Genomic DNA, 13,890 nt, shown 5'->3' with positions numbered 1-13,890 from the left:
AAAACTGAGGCAAAGTAATATAGGAACAATGGAGTTACAGATTTCCTTCCATGTATGTCATTAATGAGATGGTCTTCTACAGCATTGCTTTCAAACCTGATTTGTATTCTGAAATGCTAAACTCAGAACTAAATGAAATCATTATTAATGTGATCTTCTATCTATGCCATATATTTTTATTTCAGTGGATTGTTTTCAGAAATGTCAGTCTTCTCTGTTAATATAAATTATCATGCATCAGTAAAAACATGTGATTCAGTATAACTTTGTTTTCCAATTAGAACTGGAAGGCCTGCTTTGAAATCTAGCTGAATTAACTAGTGAACAAATGAACCAGGTAGAGCAGTTGAAGGCTGTGGCATCTCTTTGTTGTATTTCAAAGTCCTGTTTTAAGATTTTGTCTTCTGAAAACAAACAGTCTGTATCTCAGTTTTGAATTTCACTTTCTGTGACATTGTATAACAACATCTCACATTCAGCAAGAAAATCAATGCAAAAATATAGTTTAACACTACCAGTTCTTCCCAACTCTCACATGGAACTAACACATAATACCTACATGTATCTAATACATACACCTAGAGTATCTAATATTTACATAATATCTATCTATATGTATCTCTATATATTATGAGATAGGCCATATTTGTAATATATTATAATATATATATATCTTATAGTGTATATATATGTATACATATAGTTATAGATAATATATATATCTATTGTCTAACATACATAAACTTCTTTGAAGTTTGTGTATATATTGGCTATGATCCTGAAGGGATCTCCTGTAATGAAACTTACAAGTCTGCTACATTTATAGCAATATTTTCATTATAAATTTCATGTAAAGTCTTCAATTTCTGAACTCAGTTGGGAGGCTCAGAAAGAGGATATTTGGTGGCCACATACATTTTTGCAGGTGGAAGAGAATAAATTAAGTCTTTAATCCTGTTCTCTAGGAGTTATGTTTTTAAAAATATGCTTTTCTTATTTATAAGATCAAGTTGTGAGTTAGTAGGAGTGAAAAGTGCCCAAAATTTAGACATGCAAGCAGTGCTGAGTGTTACATATAAAAGAGTGGAAAATATCCAAGGCAGGCAATTTTGAATACTACATATAAAACAAATACGTATTTGTACTGGCCAAGCCCCATACATGGCTGGTGGTGTGGTAAACATTTCTCACTGTCATGGTTTGCCTTCTCTTTTTAGATAAAAGATATGTAGTCTTTGGAAGGCACACTAGGTTGCTGTCATCATTTATCTAGTTAGAAGCTGTTACTTTGTGAAGAAGAAATCCAGAGAATAGAAGAGGTGATGAACATCATTGTAGAAAAGACTTTGTTTCTGAGGATGCACCAAATCTTGAAAACTGGGCATAACCTGTAAAACACATAGGTGACTGCACGCACATTATCTGAACACTTCTGATTGGTATATAGTTAGAAAAAATGAGCTGCTTGCACTATTTTTTGTTCCTACTGATGCAACATCTCAGTCTCTAAATTCTCCCAAGCAAACCTGAATGACCTGAAAATGTATTGGTCACACAGACCGATGACAGAGTCAGAACATGATGTTAGAAAAAAAGGCATTGCAAAATAAATTTAATCTTACAAATTTATTACTCCCCTCACCTTCTAGAGCTGAAATTCCACAAAATAAGAGAGCTTAAACAGAACATGGTGGCATGTTGCTAAGTGCTAGCCATTTCACTGAAAGGTAACCATTTCTGTTAGAGTACGTAAGGTACTGGCATTACAAACTTGTCCTAGGAGAGTGCATTTAAATATCACTGTACAACCATATGCAAGAGCTCTTGTACCACTAGAATGCTATGTAGTATTTATGTTTATTCATCTATATGAGGTGTACAGGGCTGTATTTCACAGAATCACAGAATCAATTAGGTTGGAAAAGACCTCTGAGGTCATCGAGTCCAATCTATGATCGGACACCACCACATCAACTAGACCAGGGCACTGAGTGCAGTGTCCAGTCTTTTCTTTAACACCTCCAGAGACAGTGACTCCACACCTCCCTTGGCAGCCCAATCCAATATTTAATCACCCTTTCCGTGGAGAAATTCCTCCTAATACTGAACCTAAACCTCCCCTAATGAAGCTTAAGACTATGTGCTCTCATCCAGCCTGAGAGAAGAAACTGTCTCCCACCTGGCTACAACCTCTTTCCAGACAGTTCCAGAGTGATAAGGTCCTCCCTGAGCCTCTTTTTCCCCAGGCTAAACAACTCCAGCTTGCTCAGCCGACTTTTGCTCCAGGCCCTTCACCAGCTTCATTGCCCTTCTAATAAAATTATTATCACACAAAAATTTTATGGAAGACAAATTTTGATAGTTGTTCAATAACTTTGCACACCTACAGAAAAAATGTTATGATAAAAATATCTGTGAATGTTAAGATACAACATTCAGAGATCAAAACTTATATTAAATTGTATTAAATCAGAGCTCTATGATGAATGATATTGCAAAAAAATTCTAATGTCTTATTCTTTTTTTAACGTCATGTTTTCATTGTTTATTTAATTTTAATTTATTAAATATTTTATTAGCAATTAAAGATATTTTATGAAAGAAAATAACATTTCATGTTCCAAAACAGATTGCAATCTTGGGTTGTCCTGATATTTTTACGTGAATAAACAAAATTTTCCTTACTCTTACTTCTTTCAATGTGTAAAACATTTCTGACATTCTATCACACATGATATTCCATATGAGAATGGGTTGTGTAAAATCCTCCATCTATAGTCCTCACCTTCAAGTGAAGGGAGAGCCTTTGCAATTGAGAACTGTCACCTGATAAAAATTTATGATGAATCTTCCTATGCAGGGAAAAATACAACTGCCTTGGTTGATATGAGAGATGCTAGGACTCAGGGATAAGAAATGAAGTTTAAGTAGCTCTGTGAATAAAATCTAATTTATTACGTAATTTTTCTCTCTATTGTACATACTTGAGAATGTTATGAGTGTTATCAACAGACAGTCATATATTCTTGGCCATAGCTGGTAGCTGCAAGGTAATAGGCCCTGGTGTCCTGATAGGATGGAGAATTAAATACAGATTTGAATTTACAAAGCAATCTTTTAGTCATGCTGCTGGTGAAATTTAACACAAGGACTGCTTTCACACAGGGTGGATACACCTCAGTTAATTTATCCACAACTTTTGGTTAATACGAAGGTTATTACTGGGTGGGTCCAGAAGACTGCACTTCATCTACCATCACATTATATGTCAAAGATGTGCCTGTAGAAAATATAATCAGATTTGTTAAATTCCATTTGTTTAAAATTTAAAGTAAAATTGTTTTTTACAGGCCAAATAATCCATGAACTCACAGTTTACTGATTTAAATGGTAAAATGAGGAGTTAGTCTTCCGCACCTTGGTTGGAAGCAGTATGAGGAGTGGCTGAGGTCACTTGGTCTGTTCAGCCTGGAGGAGACTGAGGGGAGACCTCATTGCAGTCTACAAGTCCCTCATAAGGGGAAGAGGAGGGGTAGACACTGATCTCTTCTCTGTGATGACCAGTGACAAGACCCAAGGGAATGGCCTGAAGTCATATTAGGAGAGGTTTAGGTTGGATATTACAAAAAGGTTCTTCACCCAGAGGGTGGTCAGGCACTAGCATGGGCTCCCCAGGGAAGTGGTCACAGCACCAAGCCTGCCAGAGTTCAAGAAACATTTGGACAATGCTCTCAGGCACATGGTGTGACTCTTGGGGATCGTCTTGTGGAGGGACAGAGCTGGACTCGGTATAGGTCCCTTCCAACTCACCAAATTCTGTGATTCTGTGACCAGGAAAGTGGTTTTGTGTCCCTGTCACAAACTTATATTACAGGTAGACAAAAGAATATTTCACATCAAATGAACATTTCTTCTTTCTCTGTTTTTGTATATGTAACATTGAGATAATACATGCAAATATCTCTGAAGTAATTTCAGGAACAGATATGCAGTATTTTCTTTAGGAAAGGAGTGTTCTATTTTTTTGGTATTATTGTAAATAATGTATGGGAAACACTTAGGAGCCACTGATCAAAATACCTTTCTGTTGATAACTTGATTTAGTAGATGAGACAAAAAGCTTTTTCCCTTGAAGCTGTTGGCTTAAATGAGTTCAAGGTGAGGGCTAGCTTAGGAAAGGCTCCAAAGAAATAAGCAGTTTCATTTCTTGTAGAACTGCCACACTGTCAAGTTCAATATGTCCCTGGTAGAAACCTTTGTATTCTTGGCAAAATGCTGAAAAATGGCATGAGCTTGATTACACGCTATTCTTTTGCAACTACCACCAACTTTTTGAACTCAAGAGAACTGCAAATATCTTACCCGTTACTTTAGAAGCTACACTTTCTAAAGTCACTCCATAACTAAGATGCATTTTCCCACATTAATAATTTCAAAATCCGTGTTTTCAACCTTGTGACTCACAAAAAAAAGGAAAGATGTTAAAGTAACTACATAACTCCATGAAGGCTGCAGTTTTATTCCATTAAGGACAATATTTAATTAGAAGTAGTGCATGGAACTGTTTTCTAATAAACACCATAAATGTCATATAAGTAGATATTATATTAGAAATAGATATTATCTTTGGTTACTTCCCCCTTCCATTCATACTGTACTGATTTGTACTGACCATTTTTTTGCTGGTTAGCTATCTAAGAAGAGGGTTTCTGTACATGCAGGATTCATTTCTTGTTCTAAAAAAGGCAAGACTTAATCTCTTTTTTTTTTTCTCCTGTGGGTGCATATTGGATTTAAGGGTTTTTCAGTTCCCTTTAATTGTTATGCTCATCTTTCTTGAAAGTAGCAGGCAGAACTGATGATATGCCATCATTCCCTCACCATTGTGCCTTATGTTGTAAGTCATATAAAACAAGGTACAAATCTTTTCGCTCTTCTTTCATTCCTTGTTTATACAGCAGAGTCATAATCAATGAGTAGTGTGACCTAAAGAGAAATAATAGCAGCTTCCTAGTGTACCAGACCCATGTCAGATTTAGTGTTGGTATCTTCTGAAGGAATTTCTATGGTACTTTTCACTGTCTTGCAGAATAGGTGCTCCCTCATAGCCACAAACTTGTTCCTGCTCTGATTTCTGATAATTTTAATGCAACACCCTTTTCAGCTTTCTAATCTCATCTCTCCGTGAAGTCAGGAAAAAGACTGTTAAACATGAGTGTTTCAGGATTAGTATAAGTTTCTCATTTGAAATAAGGAGCTATAGGTTAGGAATTCCCTGCACACTGCTCAGCTGCAATTTCAGGGCATGATTAATTTCTCGGTGCAAATCATCAGGCAGACACCCTCAGGGGTTCCTTGCTTCTGCTTAAAGCAGAAGATTGAAAGAGAGGACTGCTCATTCACAGTGAATTACATTCACTCCCTGTAATTTTACCGTCTACATACACCCATAAATTTTTCTCTATATCAAGAGCTACCACTTAAATGTATACGCAGATGTATACTTTCTGATAAGTTCCTTTCAGATTCTGAAGTCTGAGTTTTAGGATCTCTAGGAAATTAGCATATGCGATGAGAAATGCAGTTCACAACGGAGAGAAATGCATCAAAATGCAAGGCTTTTTCTCAAAACTTCATTGTCAGAGCTCTGCCTCACCTTCTCTCTCGTTGCCGATAACCTTTCAGCAGCAGCCCCACGAGCTGAGACGCACGAAACAACATTTGCAGGCAGTAATATGTGATGATAACCTTGAGTGACATACACCATCATTACCGCTCCGTATGGCAGGGGCGACCCACATGCCCAGCGCACCCAGGCAGCGAGAGGGGGCGGCCACTCGGTTTCTCAGCCTAATGTCCCTTGGGATTTTCCCGGCCTCCCTGGCCAGGGTGCGGCTGTCCCTCCCGTCTCCCTCCCAGCCCCCCGGCGGCCCCGCGGTCCAGCCCTGCCCGCCTCGCCAAGGGCGCGACGCCCCGCGGCGCCGCCAGGTGGCGCCTCGCGACCACACTTGGAGCGGAGCCGCGGGCGGGGCCGGTGGGGTCGGGGCGGGTCTGGTGCGGGAGCGGGTCCTGGGTCGGATCTGAAAGCGGGTGCGAATCGGGGAGCGGATCCTGGGCTGAGAGTGGTGGGGGAGTGGGTCCGGTCCAGGAGCGGGTCGAGGAGCAGATCCCGGTTCGGAAGTAGGTCAGGGAGCGGGTCCCGGCTCGGGAAGCTGAGACGCCCCGTGGAAGAAATACTTCAATAAAGGGCGAGCCGCCGCCGAGCTCTGGGCGCCGAGGCGCGGGGGTACGGGCGTGGGAATGAGGCTTTTCAGTGTGCGGGGTGGAGCCTTACGGCATGAAGTGCCCCAAACAACGTGTCCCTTTTAGTGATTATTATTAATATTATCAGAATTATTAAAGTCTATGAATTCCAAATAGTTCCCAGTTAGCGATGCTGCGTGGTTCGGTCGCAGCAGCGCTAACGTGTCGGTGGCATGTTGGTACAGGTGCGGCTCAGCACGACGGGTTTAAGTAGACATACGGGAGGAGGGGGACGAGGGGATATGGCTTTTCCCTGCCACTGGTGACACTCTGCGGCGGGGCGCCCCGGAGAGGCTGTCCCAGTGGGAATACCGCACCTCGCCGCGGCTACTCGCGATGTGCTGAGGTGCGACTCCAGGGAGCGGGGCGTCTGGCCGGGGCAAGGAATGGGCTGCGGGGTAGACGGAGGTGCCGTGGCCACACTCCGCTCCGCTACCGGCGTCTGAATCCCTGCCGGGTGCGTGTGTGTGTGTGTGTCTGTGTGTGTCTGTATGTGTATGTGTGCGTGAAGAGGGGAGGAGGGAGGAAGTGGGGTGGTGGTGGTAGCGGCTGGCGGGAGGGGGCTGATTATTGGCAATGGGCGGGAGAGAAAGAGGCGACTCCTGTTTCCTTTTCTTTCTGCCAGCGCAATCTCGGCTCATTTTCTCTGAGCAATACAAGTTCACGGACGAGCTACCTAGCCAGCCCTCCTCTCCTGTCATGGACCTCCCAGGTAAAAAGGCGGTTCTCCTCCCCGCCGGCTGTTCCTTTTGCAAATTACCATTTTACATGATAGCAAAAATAAGATGCAGCGTTAGGGCAGCGGTAGAGATGCCTCCGGGGAAGTGTAGGGGCGATCTCCCAGGAGCGAGATCGCCGGGTGTTCTGGTGAACGGGAAAAACTGAGATGCAACTTCCGAGGGAGATGCCGGGTGAGGCTTTGACTCCTGCGATAATGTGTGCATGCCGGGGTGGGAGCTGAGGGGTACCGGCTGCTTCCTTCCCGAGAGTTTAGGAGCCGCCGGGGTCGGCGGCAGCGGTGGCAGCCTGGCCTGGGGGGCAGAAGGTTGGGAAGTACAAATCCACCCGAGCTCAGCTCCCCAGCCAGGCGGGGAGAAGGGCGGCGGCGGCTTCCAAAGCCCGTCTGGGGCAGCGCCGCGGCGGGGGCGGGGGCTTCGAGGCGTCCTGGCCACCCGCGAACTCTAGAGGTAGGGGGGCAACTCCATCGAGGAGCGAGAGGGCGCGTTACCAATAACAAGAATAAAATTTCCTCCCGTAGTGGCTGGGGCGTTAGGAGACGGATATAAACCCGGCTCGCAGATGTAGTAAAAAGTGGGGCCCCGCGAACTAGCCGGGTTTCGGAGCCCCCGTCAGTTGTGGGGTGCCCCTGTGGGGCGCCTGAGGCGCCTGCAGGGTACTTCACCGCGGGTTTGGGGATGCAGTCTGCCGCGCTGCCCCCTCCTCCCGCCTCAGAGTACGACTGGGGCTGCGGGAACTCCGGCTGCTGGGGGACGGGAGAAAGAGGGGACACCGGGCAGCGAGATGTCTCCCAGACCTGTTGTGCCGGCTGGGGCTCCCGGGGCGGGGAGGGGCAGCCCGCGCTAGCGGGGCACTGCCGGGTGGCGCGGTGCTGGCTCCTGCTTGCCCGCTGCGGTGTCTCACCGCCGCCTTTCCCCTTGGCAGACTACTGCGCGCCGGCCGCCCTCTGAGAAGGCTCCTTCGCCCCGCGCGGAGGAGGAGAAGGGGAGGAAGGCGCGGTCCCAGCCGCCGCTGCCCAGCCGCCGTCCCGCAGAGCGCTGGCCGCGGGGCGCCGCGGCGGCAGCAGGCGCGCAGCCCCCTCCGCCTGCCCGCGCCCGCCCGCCCGCGGCGGCGGCGCGGGGCGCCCGCACGGCGGCGGCGAGCCCGAGCGGCGGCGGCGGCCCGGCGCTGGGCATGGGGCGGCGGCGGCGGGGGGCGCTGCCGGAGCCAGCGGGCGGCTGCTCCTGCTGCCTGGCGGCGGCGCTGCCGCTGCTGCTGCTGCTGCTGCCCGCCGGGTGTCCGGTGCGGGCGCAGAACGACACGGAGCCCATCGTCCTGGAGGGGAAATGCCTGGTGGTCTGCGACTCCAGCCCCTCGGCCGACGGCGCCATCACCTCCTCTCTGGGGATCTCGGTGCGCTCGGGCAGCGCCAAGGTGGCCTTCTCGGCCACCCGCAGCACCAACCACGAACCCTCCGAGATGAGCAACCGCACCATGACCATCTACTTCGACCAGGTTAGCCGCCGCCTGCTTCGCATTCGCTACCCCCATCCCCGTCCCTGCCTCCCCCTTACTGCACGCGTGTTCTCGTAGGGGCTCCCCTTCCGTCTTTTAATCCCGACTCACCCGCTCAATAGCAATTTTACGGCTCAGCTCCCCTGAAAGAGTGTGGGAAGTTCTTTTAGGTGTCTGCGGGGTTTTCCTAGAGTGGTACCGGTGAGAAACACGCTACCTTCTTGTCCTGTCCCATTGCTAGTAAGGAGAGGGGTTTAACGTGAGAGTCTCTGCCTCGGACGCGTACAGGGGTACCTTGCAGCCGAGGATTGCCTCGCCCAGCCAGGAACGACCCGGGGGAAGGTGCGCATCCTTCCTTTGGTGCTCCGTCGGGAATGCTCATTTTTAGGGCAAATTCGGAGGTTTACCGATGAGGAGTCGCCGGATCTGCCTGTTCCGAGCGCATTTGGCAATGTTACAGCATCTCTTAAGGGGAGAGAGGGAGGAGGAAGAAGAGGGTGTTTCCCGCGTTATCAAACGAGGCGAACGATGTCCCCGGTGGGCTATAACGGAATGGTGTTATCCTGCACAGCATACGCCGGACAGAGAAGAGAACAGGCCGGCCTCGTCCTGCCCCTCCCTGCCCCTTCCTCTGCCCCTGCCTCTGCCCCGTCGCACTGCTTGCCTCCCAGAGGCTATGCCCCGTCCATCCACTTAATTTTTGTGATGAAATTTACTTTTTTCCTACCGCTTCTGACTCCTGAAGTAGTATTGCAAAGTCAGCCAAAATAAGCAGACTGTTTCTCTGGGGGCTTGTTTGGTTAGTTGGTTTTGTTTTGTTTTGTTTTTTTTTTTACTTGTCTGTCCTCCTGTCATTCATCTGTCTACCTATCATTCCTAATGAATTTGCACAGATATTCCTCGGATACAAGATGAGTAGAGGAAAAAGAAAAAACAACTTAAACAAAAACCAAAAAACAAACAAAAAACCCCAACAAACCCCCAACTTGCTGAATATATAACATATTTTAGACACTTTACCCAGCAATGTTTAGTTCCCTGGGGTTGGAAGGTGTTTCCTCGGTTCTCCCACAATAAGAGGCTTTATTTTTTGTTCTTTTTTTGGAAACTTTAGAGTTTGGCTTTTTGGAAGAAAGGCTCGGGATCTGGGGGGGAGGCGGGTGGAGGTTACTTATTTTCTCTTGCTTTGTATTTTTCTTCATTAACCCAGAGGTTGTAACCCTCAAAGCTGAGCGTGGCCGGGCTGCCCCGGGGGCGGGCACGGCGGAGCAGCCGGCTCGGGCTCACCCACTCGTCGCACGACATCGCCACGGACCCGCGGGTTCTTCTCTCCTCACCACCCGCGCCTTTTGAGCCAGATCATGCTGCCTGTCACAGGCGCCTGGAAAAGGAGGAGAGGATGAACCGAGGCCAGATACCAGGCAGATCAGCGGGATCGGAAGGATGTGGCTGCCCCTTCCGAACGAGGCTTTGCACATCTGCCAGAGGGCTCAATTCTTGCTCTGTTTCAAAAAACATTGAAATATATGAAAAATTAAGGTTGTTGCCAGGAAGGAGGGGACGGCCCACCCAGCCCCTTCAGGAGCGTGTGGGCCAAGCGACACAGCTCTCCAGAGGGACAGAGAGACATGAGCTGGAAGATGTTGCTGGTGCTAAGCATCTGCTCTCCTCCTTCACCCCTCTCTGCAGTGCAATTTTTAACCCTATTAAACTCGAGGGTAGCTCTGTTTTCAATAGTGCTAGCTAAAAAGCATACATTTGCATTATGAGTCAATGACTTTAGGGATTTTTTCCTAGCTTCTTTCCCCTCCCTCCTCACCTCCATTTCACACTCTTCCCCCTCCCCATTCTGCCATCTTTATTGACAGCGCAGTGTGGACATTTGCACTTCATCTAACAGGCTTTGGAGATAATTTTTGTGTAACTAAATTGTTTTATTAACTCTGATGCCTCTTGAATGCCTCTGTAATTTGACTTTATTCCCCTGACATACATTTTTAATTGTGCTGCAAATGCCATTTTGCCTAGGCTTTATATCAGTCATGGAGCTCATGTTAGATTTTCACTGGTACTTTTCTAAGGTAGAGTCTGTTTTCTCAGATTTATCTTTCTCTCTTTCCTTTTTTTTTTTTTTTTTATTTTGTTTATTTGTTTACTTTCCAGGTATTAGTTAATATTGGCAACCATTTTGATCTTGCTTCCAGTATATTTGTAGCACCAAGAAAAGGGATATATAGTTTCAGTTTCCACGTGGTCAAGGTCTATAACAGACAAACCATCCAGGTGGGTTCTGATCTAAAAAAGATGCTTTCTTTTTTTTTTTTTTTTCAAATGCTCATTTCTAGCCACACATTTACCAAAACAGCAGTTGAAGAATGAAACTGCATGTTATTTTTAAAGGGGTCTATATGCATGACAGAAATCACACATCACCTTAACTTGATTCAAGCGATTCTAACCTGCACAAAAGTTCAGTGATGTGCACAAAGCAAAAAAGGCATTGAGAGTTTTCTCAAAACTCAGATTCTGTCTCTTTGCACTTTCTAGGTAAGTTTAATGCAAAACGGCTACCCAGTGATTTCAGCTTTTGCAGGGGATCAGGACGTCACCAGAGAAGCAGCCAGCAATGGGGTCTTGCTCCTCATGGAAAGAGAAGACAAAGTGCATCTCAAACTGGAAAGGGGAAACCTCATGGGAGGGTGGAAATATTCAACCTTTTCTGGCTTTTTAGTCTTTCCACTATAAAAGAAGGCCAAATAGGAGACAGATCCATGAGCTGGAGCAAGGATTCAGTCGTTAATGACACCCTGAACTTGGCAGCACATGACGATATTTTCAGTCACCCCGTCAGACTGTCACAGTAGAAGAATGATAACCTTCTAAACTCCAACATTTGCTTTGAATATTGACAATTCCTTGGGAACCTGCGCCTCTAATTAGTTTTAGACAACAGTGATCTTTAGGAGAAATGAAATTATCGACCTGAGCAATTTGTACCTGTGATTGTAAAGTCAATTTTGGATTTTATTGTTGGGATCATTGACTTTCTTATTCTTTTTCATTTTTTCCCTCTCTTTCATTTTTTCCTCTTTTTCTTGTTGTCCCAATGAGACAAATAACTTGGACCACAGAATCACTTTGGCAAAGGCTTGCTCCAGAGCCAGAAGAATGGAGTGTTCAGCCCAATGAGATGTTCTTTCCATTCTTTATTTCTTTGTGTTGTATAGCCTTAAGAAAAAAAAAAAAAGAAAAAAGAAAAAGGGAAAAAAAAAAGAATGGCTTCAGTCTCAGTCCTGTATTTTTCTGGGGGAGGGGGATTCTGGACATTACTGTGTCAAGAAGTGCTTTATCCAGTGAAGCAAAATTTGCACGATTGGAACCTTATTTGTGTTGTTCGTGTTTTTCATCGACTTTTTATTTTTTCTGGTTTTTGTTTCTGTGTGCTAAAAATGTAAGCTAGATTGATCAATAAGACAAAAGAAAGCACATATATACCCTGTAGCTCTAAGTAAAGCTAACCAGTGAACAATTCTATCTGCACTTTCCAGCTGATCTTTATAGACCTATTTAGAGAGAGAGAAAGAGAGAGAAAGAGCAAAAGAGCTACATGATCCTTCAATTACAATCTGGAAACTGGTAAAGGAACTGACATTTCTGAATTGTCCTGACATTTCTAGAAGCAACAGTGGAGGCTTTGAATATCTTCTCTGACCATACCCTAAAATATATCCTTTCTTTGCATTATCAAGCATATTTTGGGTGCTTTTATCTGGTATTTATTTGATGTATTTGTCCACTAATGCTTGAGTGCACATTGTAGGAGCACAGAGAGATGTCAGAGCAAACTCTTCCAAATCAAATAAAACCATCTCCACTTGAGCTGTCCATGGCAAGTATCGGAGGAGTTGACACTAGCATCTTTGACAGCCTTGGGGAGAGGGGCCTCAGAGGATCCACAGATGCTCCAGAAATTGAATGAGTGCCATGCATTTATTAGCTATGTGTGCTCTTCCCAAAACAAATGGCATCAAAGTTGTGGGGGTGGACTGACATCAATATTGAAGGTTGGTAAAAGTTATTATCCAAATCAACAAGAGGTAAAATATCAGGCCAACGTCAGTTGTATCCTGTTGCCTCATTCTCAATAAACAGATCTTGTTTCTTCAGTTTTTTAAGGGGTTTTTTGGGGAGGGTTTTTTTTTGTTGTTGTTTGTTTGAGGGGTGGTTTTTTTGTTTACTTGTTTGGCTGGGTTTTTGTGGATTTTTTTTATGAAGGTTAGTGTATTAGTGTGCTGAGGAAAATCTTGTTTGAGGAGATCCAGATCGATTGTTTATTTTATAGAATTTTAATCTTAATTTATTTAATTTAAAATATTTAATTTGCTATTAATCCCCAAAGAGTGGATGTGTATAAGAATTTATTTTTGTCAAATTTACTCCTGTGCCACGAACAAATATAATGCAAAGGCATTTGCAGGAAATCGGTGGTATCTACATTGTATTTCAAAATTATGGTAGACATGTCATTTTCACTGTAAATTTATCATTAAAGGTACAAAACCAATTAAAGTCATATATTCTTTAAAAAAACCTATCTGTGTTGCTTATATACCTCAGATGACTAAAGCATTAACCAATTTAATATTTAATATTTTTGTGTATTTTCACCATTGATGCTGTTTGTTTGCTTTCCTGTTTCTCTTTGCCAGTTACTGAATGAATTGGTTTCAGGTTTTGTTTTTAATGGTTTGCATTTTCTAATTACCCCTTGTGTGTGACTGCAGTGTTTCTAGTTGCAAAATATCGCAGGACTATGTTTAAGTACATGAAATAAAACCTGGGTCAGCAGCAACCTTTTTCTATTGAAATTAAAAAATACAATAAATACAGTTGTCTTAATGGTAGATATTGTAAAGATACTTTTTGTGTTTAAAATTTGATCATGTCTCTGAAGAAAACAGAAACTGGATTGGGTTCAAGGTCCCAATTTTTCGGTTTCTAGTACATTTCCCATGTTTTATTTTAAAATTCTGCCTACTATAATCATATACACTTGTCTCATTCGTTTCAGTTTGTCTGCCTTGAATAAGGCAATGACATCGTAATTCGGTCTCTCTCCTAAGCCAAATGAGGCCAATGACAGGGGTTTCCTTGGACCTGTTCTTGAAAGTTTCTTGAAAGCTCATAGAGCTGCAGAATCTGAAAATCTCTTTTCATGTATTCAAGATCAGTAATATTGACTGCTTATTTTATAGAGCTAAACATGTTTATATGTATGATAACCAATCTTCTTCTGAATTTAATGAATTTAAAATACTGCTTTTCTTCCTCTGCTGCTTTTGTGTCTTTCATACT

General features: G+C 44.3%; 1 protein-coding gene and 1 long non-coding RNA gene across 5 annotated transcripts; both read left to right on the top strand.

The window, feature by feature from the left end:
• Window positions 1-6,103: 6,103 nt before the first annotated feature.
• Window positions 6,104-8,158, top strand: LOC135415732 (uncharacterized). Of its 4 annotated transcripts, none has more exons than XR_010431253.1 (3): window positions 6,104-6,286; window positions 6,929-7,015; window positions 7,966-8,158. It is a non-coding gene; the product is annotated as an uncharacterized LOC135415732 (long non-coding RNA). The 4 variants fall into 4 exon arrangements; XR_010431256.1 differs by lacking the exon at window positions 6,104-6,286 and adding an exon at window positions 6,295-6,488; XR_010431255.1 differs by lacking the exon at window positions 6,104-6,286 and adding an exon at window positions 6,518-6,649.
• Window positions 8,159-8,199: 41 nt separating this feature from the next.
• Window positions 8,200-13,439, top strand: CBLN2 (cerebellin 2 precursor). Its single transcript, XM_064657870.1, has 3 exons — window positions 8,200-8,535; window positions 10,699-10,818; window positions 11,083-13,439. Exons 1-3 carry the CDS (start codon window positions 8,215-8,217, stop codon window positions 11,278-11,280), a joined length of 639 nt encoding a protein of 212 aa, XP_064513940.1. The 5' UTR covers window positions 8,200-8,214; the 3' UTR covers window positions 11,281-13,439.
• Window positions 13,440-13,890: the final 451 nt, after the last annotated feature.

This window comes from Pseudopipra pipra, chromosome 1 (assembly GCF_036250125.1).
Source record: "Pseudopipra pipra isolate bDixPip1 chromosome 1, bDixPip1.hap1, whole genome shotgun sequence".
Taxonomy (NCBI): Eukaryota; Metazoa; Chordata; class Aves; order Passeriformes; family Pipridae; genus Pseudopipra; species Pseudopipra pipra.
This window is presented reverse-complemented; position numbering and strand designations above follow the sequence as displayed.